Source organism: Mustela nigripes, chromosome 1 (assembly GCF_022355385.1).
Source record: "Mustela nigripes isolate SB6536 chromosome 1, MUSNIG.SB6536, whole genome shotgun sequence".
Lineage (NCBI taxonomy): Eukaryota > Metazoa > Chordata > Mammalia > Carnivora > Mustelidae > Mustela > Mustela nigripes.
In genome coordinates this window covers 258419905-258435590 of record NC_081557.1, presented here as the reverse complement: position 1 = coordinate 258435590, position 15686 = coordinate 258419905, and the positions used below count along the sequence as shown (strand labels likewise).

Below are 15686 nucleotides of genomic sequence, written 5' to 3'. Positions count from 1 at the left end.
CAAAAACTCTCTAATCTGCTCATAGGTGTAATAAACAAAGATATCTGAATATGTGCAGCATCTCTGTTAATGAAATAGAGGAGCGTATACGTAACATCTTAGTCACGATATAGGTTTACATTTTTATCTCATTACTTATGTTTTTATCAACCACTTGTCCTCAATCTTGGAATAATAATTATCATGATCACAGTGCTTCTTATTCATATTAGTGACATTATCCCCCAGATAAAACTTCCTCATGCTGGCAGTCTCAGAATCATGTTCCATTGTTTTGTGCTTGTAAGTGAATACTGGTAATGAAACCATACAATTTTTCCCAGTCATAAGACATGAGACTAATCTTTCTTAACAATTTGTTCATGGGAATGTAATGAAGTTTCTAAAAATCTTCTTACCCTCTGATTTTGATAATATCATGTTTCTAATCAAATTACACTCTTTTGACTTAAAATGACTATTTAAGTTTGTTTTATGAACGATATTCTTATTGATGTCAGGGACATGAAGACTCAATGAACACTCATATTCAAAAGACCAGGTAAGAAACAAAAGTACTGAAGTGACAGAGTGATCCATTTTCGTGCAAGCTTTTGTACATGTAGAATGATAAATGAGAATGATAAATGGAACCAACTTTTAAAAATCACTTCTTTCCAATGTATAACTTGATTTTTTTTTTTTTAAATGCTCTAAACAAAGTCATTGCAATGAACCTTTATCCACTCAGGTCTCAAATTGTCACACCTGAGTATATAAGTAGGACAGCTTTCTGTAAGATTACTTTTCTGCAGTGAAATGCAATAATCTGAGAATGAGTCTTTAATCTCTGCTAATTGCTAGGAATCAGATATTATAATGTCTAAATTATTTCTTTTATTTCAGCATTTGGGTATTTGGTTCAAATTCATGGTTCAAAATCATGATAGCAATAACAGTATTTGTTGATTTCTTCCTGTGCACTAGACACTGTAATAAGTCCATCACATGTTATATCTCTTAATTTTTGCAATGAATTTGTGAAGAGAAAACTATCACAGATGAGATTATTGAGGTTGTGAAATATCAATTGCTAAAATAAAATTATATAGTGACTAGTAGGAGAAAATATTTTCAGATGAAATCCAGATACCAAAACTGCTAGAAAAATTTTCTCTCTTTTCTTAAAATTACGGGTGTAAGTCCATTATTCAGAATATTTTAGGTTTAAACATTCTCAGTTACTTTTCATCTTCCTAGATTTAGCTTTTGAAGTCTGCTGTTTTATTTCTTATTTATATTAAGTTTGCTAACTGGAGTTTAATTGGTTTGTTATCACTAGGAAACTTGTTGTTTCTTTAGGCAAAAGTTTCCATTTGACTGTTGCCTGGGGCGAGTTGCCTGAGGATAGGTATCTGTTCCTAATAGAATTTAAAATGCTGTGTTTAACTGAAAGTAAGAAAAGGCTTCTACAGATTTCAAATATATTTATTTAAAGTTGAAGCAGGTAAATTTTGTTTTCATATACATATTAACAACAAAAAAACCCACCAAATTGGGGAAACATTTAAGAAAAAAAATAATGTAGCATTTTAGTGCTAGTAAAAATATTTATAATCCATAAACATTACCTATTGCTATCAACAGTTTTGTCCTTCGGCCAGTATAGAAACAAATAGCTTTTTTGTGTGAATGATCTTTATATGTTAGATTTATATGAATACATAATGTATTATTATACCTGAATAGTCAGATGATTACTCTCTAAGAATTAATGCTGTCTATAATAACAGACTTTCCCATAAATATATTAAATAGAAAAAAACAACACATCTTCAAAAAATTATGACTGTAATGTTCAGATCTTTACATGAACTAAACACTGATCAAAGGTAATTAACATAAAATAAAGTGCTAGAAATGAAACAAATGTGAATGTGTATATCCCCAAAGTGCTTGATTTCCAGTAGTCATTTTAAAGGAGAGAAAAATGTATTGGGGTTCTTTACCTAAAGAGTACTACATGTTAGTTTAGGACATTTTTCCCCTTCTTTCTTCCCAGTCTTTTTCTTGCTCCTCTATCTTCTCTTCCTTCCTTTCTTCCTCTATTTTTTGATGTAAATTAATTTTGTTTGGTTAGAATCTTTCCAAGGACCTCTGGTAGCATCCTTTTTTTCATAATGACCCATGAGTGGGATGACAGCCATAAGCATGCCATCCAAGAAGGAATTTGCTATGGGACATGCACAGTTTCAAGGGCACTGTCACTCTTCGCTGCAACTCAATGAAAGGGAATGGAGGTGATAATTTTTATGAAAATAATTTTGAATTTTCAGTGTGTATATTTCTTAAAATAAGTCACTTGTGAACCTTGGTACTGAAAACATTGTTAGTAACATATCATTTTTTTAAAAGAGTTTACTTATTTATTTATTTCAGAGAAAGAGAGAGAGCACAAGCAGGGGGGAAAGCAGGCAGAGCAGGCAGAGGGAGAAGCAGGCTCCCTGCAGAGCGAGGAGCTGGACGCGGGACTCGATCCTTAGACCCTAGGATCATGACCTGAGCTGAAGGCACCAACTGAGCCACCCAGACATCCCATAACATATCATTTTTGATGTGCCTCAAGATTGAGCATGACTGACACAAGAGGAACTTGTGGTGTTTAGGAATACCTGCACCAAAACTCAGGCACCGCAGAGGACCATTATCTGAGAAGCAGAAGAAAGGAAGTGCATCTAAGTGATAAGATCTGTTTAAATTGGTAGTTTTTAAAGAGTCTGTCCTTACTTTATCATATATAGTTAATGTTTATTGAGCATGAATGATGTTCCAAATAATGTACACAAATTAGAGTTTTTTTTTTTTTTTTTTTTTCATTCAGTCCTCACATCTACAAGAAACAGGCACCAGCATTCTCTATCATTTTGTAATAAGGAGGCTGAGAAACTTGCCTGAGGATACAATGAAGAAAGTGGTGAAGCATTTGATGCGAGACCCTGAGCTAAAAGAAGATTCTAAAAAGATACTCGGTTAATATGCAATAAAACAAAGGGGAAGAGAAAGTACATCGACTTTTAAGCTTTCAAGAATGCATTAACTAAATGCATTCAAGGAACTAAAAAAAAGTTGAAGCTCTAATGTGAAGCTAAAACTCTAAGCTTACTAAGGAGTTGATTATAAATTTTCAAAAATAGTATGAAAGATGGTTTCCAAGACATCTTTGGGACATCTTTATGGCCTTTGGGATGACCTCCCAGTCCAAGAGACAATGAGAAATTAATTAGCATAGTTAAATTCTAGCCATTCATTGAAATGCTTACAGGAAAAGGAGACATTTAACTTGTGGTTTCTGTCCTTTTAATTACAGTATTTGTTCTTATTTTCTCCTTTTAATGGCAACTCTTAGCTTCTTTGAATTCCTTAACTTTTAAAATAGCATCAGTATATGGTTGCCCTTATAGAGTTTGGCATTTACTAAAAATCTCAACAGACAGATATCATTATAGATGTGTCTAACTGGTCATTCTGTAGCTAACCTGTTGGTTTACTGATCAATCTTCAGGCAAATTTATTAAACTACATTACTAAACTTTTGCTTTGAACTGAGCAGTTTACAAAGCAACTTTGCAGATATTACTGCTAATCCACAAAGTAATATAACATCACTATCTCTCATTTTTGCATGAAAAAACCAAGGCTGAAAGGGTCCAGATAATATTCCAGAGTCACAAGGCTTGTAAAAGAATAGTTTTTGAATCTGGGGCAATTGAACTCTAGTGTCCACCTAATTTAAGCTACTACACAGCTCTGAATGAAAAAGTGTGTGACTTCTTGTGGTGCTAGACTCTATCTTCTTGATTTGCATATGAAAATATCATATGAAAGAAAATGAAAAATTCCCTGCAAAGAGGAGATGATTATTAATATGCTTTATCAGAAAAGAAAACTCTCCTCTGACAAATGTGTAAAATTTGTTCTATAATCCAATTAATTGAAAATATCTTGTATTCTTTGAGAAAATCTCTTCTAAGTGAAGGTTGTTTTTAGTTTTTCTTCCTAAATACAAGCCATGGGGAAGTAATAATAATGCTTGTCATTGTGCATTGCCAAAGCTTCTAAAACTTACAAAGATGAGGCATAAGACCGTGAAAATCTAGCAATTCTCAGATGATGTTATGATAATAGTCTCAGTTGCCCTACTTTGTAAAATGTTTTTGGATATGCAACTCAATATTAATTTCAATATCTATGAAATATAGCAAGTAATGTATGATGCACAACGCTCTGGAAAGGACTGAATTAGACAATGTATATAAAAATGCCTTGAGGGGCGCCTGTGTGGCTCAGTGGGTTAAGCCTCTGCCTTCGGCTCAGGTCATGATCTCAGGGTCCTGGGATCCAGCCCCACGTCGGGCTCTCTGCTCAGCAGGGAGCCTGCTTCCCCTCTCTCTCTGCCTGTCTCTCTGCCTACTTGTGGTCTGTCTCAAATAAATAAATAAAATCTTTTAAAAAAATTCCTTGTAATAAGATATCTAACTTAAAGTTACTAAAAGTTTTGAGACAGTGGTTTTAGCAGTAACAACTGCTATAATTTTTTGTTTAACATAATTTTAGGAAAGATAAATTAAAGACACATTTTATAATTATTTATAATTTATACATATTATATATAATTGTACATATATAATTATATATAATTTATAATTATTATCACAGACAGAGTACATAGACACCAGGCTCATAACTTGACTTCTTTTGCTTTCAAATAGGACTTGATTTACTTCTGTTGTTAGAATAATAATATTATTGCACATAATGGTTTGAATTATATTAGTTTCCTTTTAATCTATAGATCAAGTGACTTATGAATGAGTATACCCATCACATTAAACATCATTTATTTGAAAAAATAATCTACCTAAATAAACTTTGAAAATTTCTTTTTATCTTAAAAGATCTACAGTAGGATGGTTCTCATAATGGATATCACCATGCCTAAGAAGTTTGTCCAGCTGCTGGTTTTCAATTTGACTTTGACTCAAATTGTTCTAAGTGGAAATGTGCTAATTTGGCCAACGGATGGTAGTCATTGGTTAAATATTGAGATCATTCTAGAAGAGCTGATTCAAAGAAATCACAATGTGACTGTACTGGCTTCATCAACAACTCTATTAATCAACTCTAATCCTGATTCTCCCGTGAATTTTGAGGTGATACCTGTCTCCTATACGAACAGCAATATAGATTCCTTAATTGAACATATGATAATGCTGTGGATGGACCACAGACCAACTCCTCTCACACTCTGGACTTTCTATAAGGAACTAGGAAATCTTCTAGATACTTTTTTTCGAATCAATATACAAATCTGTGATGGAGTATTAAACAATCCCAAGTTAATGGCAAGACTTCAGAAAGGTAGTTTTGATGTGTTAGTAGCAGATCCAGTAACTATCTGTGGGGATCTAGTTGCTCTGAAATTAGGAATTCCATTTGTATACACATTGAGGTTCTCTCCAGCCTCCACAGTTGAGAGACATTGTGGGAAAATCCCAGCACCTGCCTCCTATGTACCCGCAGCTTTGTCAGAGCTCACTGACCAGATGACCTTTGGTGAGAGGGTTAAAAATACTATCTCTTATCCTCTGCAAGACTACATATTTCAGTCCTACTGGGGAGAATGGAATGCATACTACAGCAAAGTTCTAGGTAAGTCTCTAAAATATTCTCTTATTAATGCCTCCAGATACCCCATTTATGCTTGTTAGTAAAACAGTAAATGGTTTCTGTCCCACCGCACATGCCAGGCTAAGGTAAATATACTTACTATAGATAATACTCTCATACAAGATGAGTCTTTTTGGATAAATTTCTTAAAAGTGTAATGGTGGTATTAATATGAATGCTAGTGCTTCACTGCAAATAAACTTGTCTAAATATGGATTTAGACAATGAGTAAATCAGTCTTCAAATATAAACGAAAGTGCCTTTACTTGGATGAATTACGGTACTGCTAAAAAATACCTGGCAAACATTTTGAAGCCGCGCATGATTTCCTTTCCCTCCTTCATTCCTCATTCTTTTCTTTGTCTGCAGAAAACTTCAAAAAGCCTAGGATTAAGCATTAGAAACCTGTTTAGAACCTCCCCCATTTCTCACTATCTCCCTGTCCTGAGGCTCCTCGGGTGTTGGGTGTTAGACCAGCTTAATTTCTCTGTATCCTTGGGTAATCCTCAGGTTTCCTTGCCTCACACATTCCTATGAGGATCAAGTAAATTATGCAAACAGCTCCGGACAGTTGTTTATCTTTCTGATTCTCATGAACCTTCCTTCATTTTTCTATTTTCTTCTCTCCTGAAGTTTTTTTTTTTTTCTTTAGATTTATTAGTCGTAAGCACCAGGTATATTAATTAACAGCAGAAATTAACCGTTGATGCTACCAATGGTACTTTCTCACAAAGATAATATACAAAATGCTGTTCTTTCCATACCTTTCAGCCTGCCTCCCTCCCACTCTTAATTTTCCTGTTTTTCTCCTTCCCCTCTTCTCTCCCTCCCTTCCCTTTCTTCTACGCTTTCTTTGTATAAAAATAAAAGTACTCACTGAACACCAACTCGTTACCTGCCACTTTTCTAGGTACAGTTGACAGAACGGATCAAAATCTTTTTGATTTTTTTACTACATAGGGTCTATCACAGTAGTGTATATGCTATGCATATATACTATGTAGTAAAATAAGAGGAAGAGGGTTACACTTTTAAATACAGTGGCTAGGGAAGGTCTCAAATGGTGACATTCAAATGAAGACCTGAGGGCAGTGAGTGTGAGAGCCATTGGGATCCCTGGAGGAAAAGCATTATAGACATCCATAAGGGCAAATGGAAGGATCTGTGGCAAGCCAGAGAAGCAGGAATAGCCTCACTGTGTCGTGACCTTAATCTTACATTTCACAAGCAGAATTTGTGTATATATTTTTCTTTCCTGGATTTTGGAATATTCTTCACCCGATTTTTCATCACTTAAACTTTTAAATTTCTTCATGGAGTTGTCTAGAGGGAAAATGTTAAACATACCACACATATGTAAATAAAGCATATGCAAGATAATTAAAATTTGTATATACATTTAAAGACATGGTCATTAGAATTTTGAAAGTAAAATGTGTTTTTATACTCATTATAATGTCACTTAACTATATTTTATTTTTCTTTGGACTCCAAATTTCATAAGCCTCAATGACATATTTTGATTTAAATTTAGATTTTTTTCCCCAAGACATTTGAAATCTGTCCTATAATAGTTGTGTCTGCCCATAGATGCCCACATACCAACTACTGCAGGTATTGAGTGAGATAACAGTCTCTATTCCTTAAGAGGATTACAAAAAGTAAGATAGTGAAGGTTCTTGGAAAGCACATGAGCATCTGGGTTCAAGTTCCATTTGCTGTGTAATTTCAGGCAAGTGATTTAAACTCTGAGTCACAACATTTCTACATTTTTAAAAGGGGGCAATTATTCTACTGCACTCTTTGGGATGGTCATATGGTATATGGGTATGCTATGTCAGTTATAAGGAATTGTACTTGTGTTAAATGTTGTTTACAGCAAACTACATAAGAACTCTGAAATGACAAAAGCCCAGGGTTTGAAGCTTACTAAGTAGTCAGTACAGATAAGCAAAGAATAAAGAGCCTCTGGAATGTACTAACTCCAAATTATATAATGTATGGAAAGCCTTTGTAAAACAGAATGTTCTTGTCTTCTCATTTTCACAGGATCATGACCTAGTTTCAGAAATCCTACGTGCTGAGAAATTAGATATCATATTTATTTTAATCCTTTATACTCCTCATGTTACTCAACATACTTGAACTAATAATTGTCTTGAATATTTTATTTCAAATTGAAGTTTTGGGAATATAATAATCCAATTTGTCTTTGATTGCAATTACAGTCTTAAAGTATTAGGGACACCTGGTAGCTGTAAACCGAGAGTGAAGTAGGTCAGGTACCTTCCATTTGATATTATTAGCAAACAGAGGAGAACACAGGAAATTTAATAACATCAGACCTCAGGGGAGTTTCCATCTCCATATTTATTCTTTATTTCTCTGGGAAAAATCAACCAGAAAAATAGCATGTTTAAGTGTGGTTAAGAAAAATCCCAAATATCTATATTAAAGGAAATAAATAAGTTAGAAGGAAATAATCTAAGTGCACTGGTTAAAAATCCTGTTTTGCTTGCCATGGAGATCTTAAATTCTTTGGATGAAGCAAATAAAATTCATAATTCAATTTTAAATGTGCTTCTCACACCTAATGGAGCAGGCCTATCTGGAAATATGGCAATCATTACTATTCATATAAGGAAGTGAATCTCTAATTAATCTTGTTCAAGCCCAGCGTTCTGCAAGGTACCTTCCAATTGTACCGAGCTCGATCTCTCCAGCCTCTGAGCGATCTGCTGACTGGCACATAGCTAGTTCTAATGTGGATAGGATTTGGGACTTGCCTTCACTACAGCAATAGGACATGCCTTCACATAAGGCTTCTAATTCCTTCTCACATGCAGTTTTCCTGGGGTCAGTGCTGTAAGGTTTTTAAAATTCTGTGTAACCTATCTTTTGAAGTAAGACCTAAATCCTAATTTTATAGCTTACTGAAGTTTCACAGCGCGAACTTACCCATGCAACCAGCACCCAAATCAAGAAACAAAAAATTATTCCCATAGTGCCTCTTTCTCCTCACACCAGTCCCTACAACTCCTGAAAATAATCACTTGACTTCTAACACTACAGATTAATTTTGCCTGATTTTAAACTTTGTATAAATGAACCACACGTTGTGTACTCTTTTGTATTTTGTTTCTTTTGGTGAATGTTTTTTATATTCACCCAAGTTGTTGCATAGAGGTATAGTTTGTTCATTCTCAGAGTTATGTAGATTCTATTGAATTAACATACTACATTTTATTTATCCATTTTGCTGTTGATAAATGTGCAGACTATCCTGGTCTTGGCTATTTATGATAAGCATTGCTATGAACATTCTTGTACATGTCTTTTGGTAAATATGCTTGTGTCATTCTAGGTGATAGAGTATGCATTTGTTTCATTTTAATACATACTGCTAACATCCAGTTTCTCAAGTTGCTTGTGCCAATCAATAATTCCATCAGCCATTTACTAGGATTCCTATTGTTCTTCATTCTCACTAACACTTAGTATTTATTATCTTTTTGCGTTTTGAAAAAATTATAGCCATGCTATTGATGTGTAGAGTCATCTCGTTTTTATAAAAAGATTAGGAGCTAATTTATACATGGTGAAAGGAAGTGCATTAAGTACACAGTGTGATTTGTTTTGTCAAATGTATATATTTCTTTAACCAGCACATCTAACAATTTCTGGGATCCCTTTTCTAAAAAAGCTGCTCTCCAGACCTTTTCAAAGTCATTAATTCCTACCACTTAGTTTTTGTTCTTCATTCTGATTCGTTTCCATTTTCCTTTTGTGGGCTTTTAAAATTCATTCTCTAATAAACTTAACTCTAAAAGTAACATGATTACATTGTCACTCATGTTCAGTTTGTGCTTCATCAAGCAGCTATGATCTAGCTCTATTCAGTGATTCTGCAGCCAATGCCTTTGCTAATTGTACCATTTTTGTTATTAACTTAGTAAATAGCTACTTTTAACTATACACCTATCAAGAGCTTTCATTGGTACAATGCATACATTATTACTAATCCAATACACAAGCCGAAAATGATCCTTATCTCTTATCTTGGAGCCGTCAAAATTCAGAAAGATTAAGCAACTTTGCTAAAATCACCAAATATGTAACTGAACCAGAGAAGACCCTATGTATATTGAATCCACTACATAAAGAAATTCACATTCCCAGCAATAATGACCAGTCCATAATTTCCAGGATTTTAATTTGAGAAGTCACAGATAGGGAAAAGAAAAAAACAAATCTGCTCATCTCCCATTGTTTGCTTGGTAAGCTGGTGTTTCCTGTCAGCATTCTCTCACCCAACTTTCTTGAAGGCACTGCTGTGACATTATTTCAACTTTATAGACTTTTTCTTTTGTTTTTCAAGTTAAAAATCTTTAAATATTTTGGTGCAAACTGTCTCTTTTGTCACAGAGAATTGTGTGGTCCTGAGTTTTGTCTTTAGGGAATGACATACAAGTCCTGAGTACCCTTGGCCTCTCCTGCTTGCTTATAGTATTATAGAAATAATTTTAACTAGCTCTTGAGGAGGAAAAGACTAGAGTTATTTGCATTGGCATACAGTTAAGTGCAACTATTTGGTTTAAACTGACCAAATTTAAATTTTAATTTAAAGTTAAAATTTGCTAAGCACAGACCTGTACCCCTGGGGATAAAAATATATGTTTATAAAGTTAAAATTTGGTTTAAATTGACCAATTTTAAATTTAAATTTAAAATTTTAATTGTCACCATTCCAAGGATATATTATTATTTTAAAAGAATCATCCGTGGGTCTTTTGGAGTGTTTACCAATGTTTCTTATATAGGTTTTACAGATTTGTTGTTAAATTTCAGCCAACTGATTTGTTTTGTTGTTGGCCTTATAAATGGGTTCCCTCTTCCTTTTCTTTTCCATTAGTCATAGTTTGTATACATAAATTCTAGTTACCATTCAATTTCAATTTCATATCCTGGTATTTGTCCATATTATCCTATGCTTTACAGTAGTTATCCAGATACATGTTCATTAAACTGATACTAGAAATAAGTTACATCTCCCTTTATAATTCTTAAGTCACTGGTCACCTTCTCTTGTCTAATTTTACTTCTGATAAAATCAGACTTATTTAATAATAATGAAGATAGTTGCCTTCATCTTTTATTTTCAAATTTAGTTGAAATGACTAAATGTTATTCATTAATTAACTTGCTTGTTTATGAGCCATGTGAAGAAAATATCAATTACTTAATTACTATTACAGTTAGCATTTTCTTTTGTAAATCAGAACTGTATCAAGTTTTGTCAACTTCTTTTTCCACCTATGGCAAGAATTATTTGATTTTCTAGGCAAGTTAATAGATGAATTATATGAATAGATTTCCTATTACTGAATTATTTCTGGAATGATTTTACAATCATTTTTGTATAAATCATTAATATTTTGCTGGATACATTTTTATTCATAGATGAAAGGCTGGATAGAAAGAGAATAAAAAATATTACATTTTTGTACAATCTCTTGAAGATTTGAGACCCATATTGTAGACAGTTCATGAAAATAACCTTTGTTTCCCTTCTTTTTTGTGCTTGTAACACTTCTAAAACTTTTTTATTTTTGCTATTTTAAGGTTTAGTACAATTTTTTGTTCTTTTTTCTCCAGATTTACTTAGATATAATTGACATATACTACTGTGCAAATTTGTGTATAAAGTAATTATTTGATAGATGAATATATTGTGAAATGACTACAACAATAAAGTTAGTTAACACGTCTATCACCTCATATAACTACAGTTTTGTGTGTATGTGTGTTGTGTGTGTGGTAGAATTTACTGTTTTAGCAACTTTCAGATATAGAGTTCTGTTAACTATAGCCATGATGTTGTACAGTATATCTCCAGAACTTATTTATCTTGTAACTGGAAGTTTTTACACCTTGATGACCTTCACTCATTTCCTCCACCTCTCAACTTCCACCCCTGGAAACCACCATTTTACTCTCTGATGAGTTCAGCATTCTTTAGTTTCCATATACAGGTGAGATCAGACAGAATTTGTCTTTCTCTGTTTGATTTGCTTCACTTAGCATAACACTCCCAAGGTTCATCCATGTTGTTGAAAATGGGAAGTTTCCCTTATTTCTCATAGCTAATTTCTGTCCCATTGTGTGTTACGTATATCACAACTTTTTCATTCATCTGACAATGGACACTTCAGTTGTTTCCATTCTGTTGTAAGAATGCTGCAATAACCATGCGAGTGTAAATGTCTTTCCAAGTCAGTATCATTTCCTTTGGATATATACCTAGAAGTGAAATTGCTGGTTTATACAGTATCATTCCTTTAATTTTCTGAGGAACCTCTATACTGTTTCCCACAATGGCTGCACCAGTTTACATTCCCATCAACAGTGCATAGCTTTACAAACACTTTCCTAAACAGCTTTGCCAACACTTATCACTTGTCTTTTTTATAACAACCATTTTAACAAGTGTGAGATGATAACTCATTGTGGTTTTGATTTGCATTTCCTGGTGATTAGTGATGTTGAACACCTTTTCATGTACTTGTTGGCCATTTTTAAGTTTCCTTTGGAAAAACATCTCTTTAGGTCTTCTTCCCATTTTTTAATTAGATCATTTGGGGTCTTCTGCTGTGAGTCTCATACTTATTTTGAATATTAACCTTATCAGATGTGTGGTTTGCAAATATCTTCTCCCATTCTGTAGGTTAAATTTTTACATTGTTTCTTTTTCTGTGCAGGAGCTTTTGAGTTTGATATGGTAACACTTGTTTATTTTTACCCTTGTGTTTTGTGGTTGGGGTGTCACATTCATAAAATCATTGTCAAACCAATGGGTTATTAAGACACTTTGATCCTATGTTTTCTTCTAGGAATTTTATGGTTTCAGGTCTTATATTTGTCTTTACCATTTTGTGAGTGGTGTAAGATAGAGATCAAATTTCATTCTTTGGCATAAGAATATCCAGTTTTCCTAACTTCATTTATTGAAGAGACTATCTTTTCTCTATTGAGTATTCTTCATTTCCTTGCCAAATATTAGTTAACCATATATGCATAGGTTTATTTCTGAGTTCTCAATTCTGATCTAATGATCTATGTGTCTGTTTTATGTCAGTGTCATATAATTTTAATTACTGTAACTTTTAAATATAGTTTAAAATCAGGAAGTGTGCGGCCTCCAGCTTTATCTTTTTTCTTGGGATTATTTTGACTATTCAGGATTTTTTGTGGTTCCATATAAATTTTAGGGAATTTATTTTCTATTTCTGTAAAAAAATACCATTGGAACCTTAATAAGGATTGCTTTAGGAGAGTGATTGTTTTGGGTAGTATGGACATTTTAACAATATTAATTTGTATGATCCTGGACACAATATATCTTTCCCTTTATTTGTGTCTACTTTAATTTCTTTCATCAGTGCATTAAAGTTTTCCATGTACAATTAAAGGTCCAAATGTGAGACCTGAAGCCATAACAATCCTAGAGGAGAGCACAGGTAGTAATTTCTCTGACATTGGTCATAGCAACATTTTTCTAGATATGTCTCCTAAGACAATGGAAACAAAAGCAAAAATAAACTATTAGGACTACATCAAAATAAAAAGCTTCTGAACAGTGAAGGAAGCAATCAACAAAACTAAAAGACAACTTATTGAACAGGAGAAGGTATTTGCAAGTGATATATCCAGTAAAGGGTTAGTATTCAAAATATAGGAAGCCCTTATACAACTCAACACCCCTGAAACAAATCACCCAATTAAAAAATGGGCAGAAGACATGAATAGACGTTTTTCCAAAGAAGACATACAGATGGTAAACAGACATATAAAAAGATGTTCAACATCATTCATCATCAAAGAAATGAAAGTCAAAACCAGGTGAGGTGACATATCATTTCATAGGTGTCAGAATGGCTAAAATCAAAACCACAAGAAAAAATTGTTGACAAGGATGTAGACAAAAAGGAACTCTTGTGCATTGTTAATAAGAAAGCAAACTGGCATAACCACTGTGGAAAACAGAATGCAAGTCTCCCAAAAAATTAAAAGTAGAATTACCATATGATCCCATAATTCCACCACTGGGTATTTACTCAAAAAATATGAAAACACTAATCCAAAAAAATATATGCACCCCTATGTTTATTGAAGCATTATTTTAAATTATGTAAGCAACCCAGGCATTCATTAATAAATGAATGGATAGAAATGATGTGGCATACACGTGTGGGCATGTGCACATGCATGTACAAGCGCATACATGCACACACACGTGCGCACACACACACACACACACACACGCTAGAATGTTATGCAGCCATGATAAAGAATGAAATCTTGCCATTTGCAAATATCTGGATGGATCTAGAAGGTATAATTCTAAGTGAAATAAGTTTTTTTTGTTTGTTTTTGCTAAGTGAAATAAGTTAATCAGAGGACAAATACCATATGATTTCACTTGCATGTAGAATTTAAAAAAACAAAGTAAGAAAGAAAAAGGAGAAAAAAGAAAAAAGAGATTTTTAACTATAGAGAACAAACTGATGGTTACTAGAGGGGATTAATGGGGGGATGAATGTAATAAGTGAAGGGAATTAAGAGTACATTTATCATGATGAGCACTAAGTAATATATAGGATTGTTCAATAACTATATTGTACACCTGAAACTAATATAACATTGTATGTTAACTATACTGGAATTAAAATTAAAAAATAATAAACTTTTCCATGTACAGATCTTTCATTTTATTAGTTAAGTTTATTCCTAAGCATTTTATTATTTTTGGTGCTGTTTTGTAAATAGGATAAAAATAATTTTTAAAATTAATTTTATTACTATTTTGTTGTTAGTGTATGAAAACAACTTATTTTTATATGTTGATTTTGTATCCTGCAGCTTTATTAAATTCATTCATTAGTTCTAACGGATTTTTGGTAGAGTCTTTAAAATTTTCTATGTATAAAATGTCATCTTCTAGCAGAGAAAATTTTACTACTTCTTTTCTAACACAGGTGTCTTATTTCTTTTTCTTCTCTGACTGCTTTTACTAGGTCTTCCAATACTATGTTGAACAGGAATGCTAATAAGGATGAGAGTTGGTATTCTTGTGCTTTCTAGTCTTAGAGGAAAAACTTTCAATCTTTCACCATTGTGGATGATGTTAGATATGGGCTTGTTATATTTTTCCGTAAAATATTCTGAGTTGAGGGATTTATTTCAGGAGCGTGTTTGGTAATATATATACTTCTTAAAATTTAGACTTTTTCTTTTTTGACTTCTTTCAGTTTTGGCTAATGTTAAATAGATGATAGATAGATAGATAGATAGATAGATAGATAGATAGATAGAAATAGATAGATGATAGATACATAGATAGATAATATAATTTCATCTACCCTTAAGTTGTCAAATGTATTTACTTAGAGCAGACTCCCTTCAGAGACCTATGCAAGGCTCCATCTCATGACCATGAGACCATGCCTGAGGTGAAATCAAAAGACAGTTGCTCAACTGGCTGAACCACAAGATGCCCCTTAAGTATCTTCTTTATAGCTACTCTTTTTCATTTTTAAAGGTCCTTTTTATTATGATTTTTCTGATTTCCATGTAATGCATTCCCATATGAAGTCATCTGTCATGCTGACTCTGGTCTTGGCTATTCATCTTGCTTTGGCCAATATGACTTTAGTGAATGTAATGCAAGTCGCCTCTTCCAAGCAACTTACTCTCACTGCTCTGTGACATTTTAAAAATCTATATATTAATGGAAATACTTATTTAGAATAAGAAACCATTACAAGATATTGATTTTATAAAAACTGACAAATACCATAAGCATCACAAAATCCAAAACAATCATATTTTAAATTTACTTCCTGGCATTTCTTTTCTTTTCTTTTCTTTTTTTTTTTAAAGATTTTTATTTATTTATTTGACAGACAGATCACAAGTAGGCA

General features: G+C 33.0%; 1 protein-coding gene across 4 annotated transcripts in view; it reads left to right on the top strand.

Moving 5' to 3' along the window:
* Positions 1-15686, top strand: part of LOC132006824 (UDP-glucuronosyltransferase 2A1) — a 61128-nt gene that overhangs the window by 4778 nt on the left and 40664 nt on the right. For 2 of the 4 annotated variants that reach the window (XM_059384880.1, XM_059384871.1), the window contains exon 2: positions 5057-5688. The exons of the other annotated variants lie outside the window; for them this stretch is intronic. In XM_059384880.1, the coding sequence (XP_059240863.1) occupies positions 5057-5688 (632 nt within the window). The remainder of the gene's footprint in view (positions 1-5056; positions 5689-15686) is intronic. 4 annotated transcript variants of the gene reach the window in all.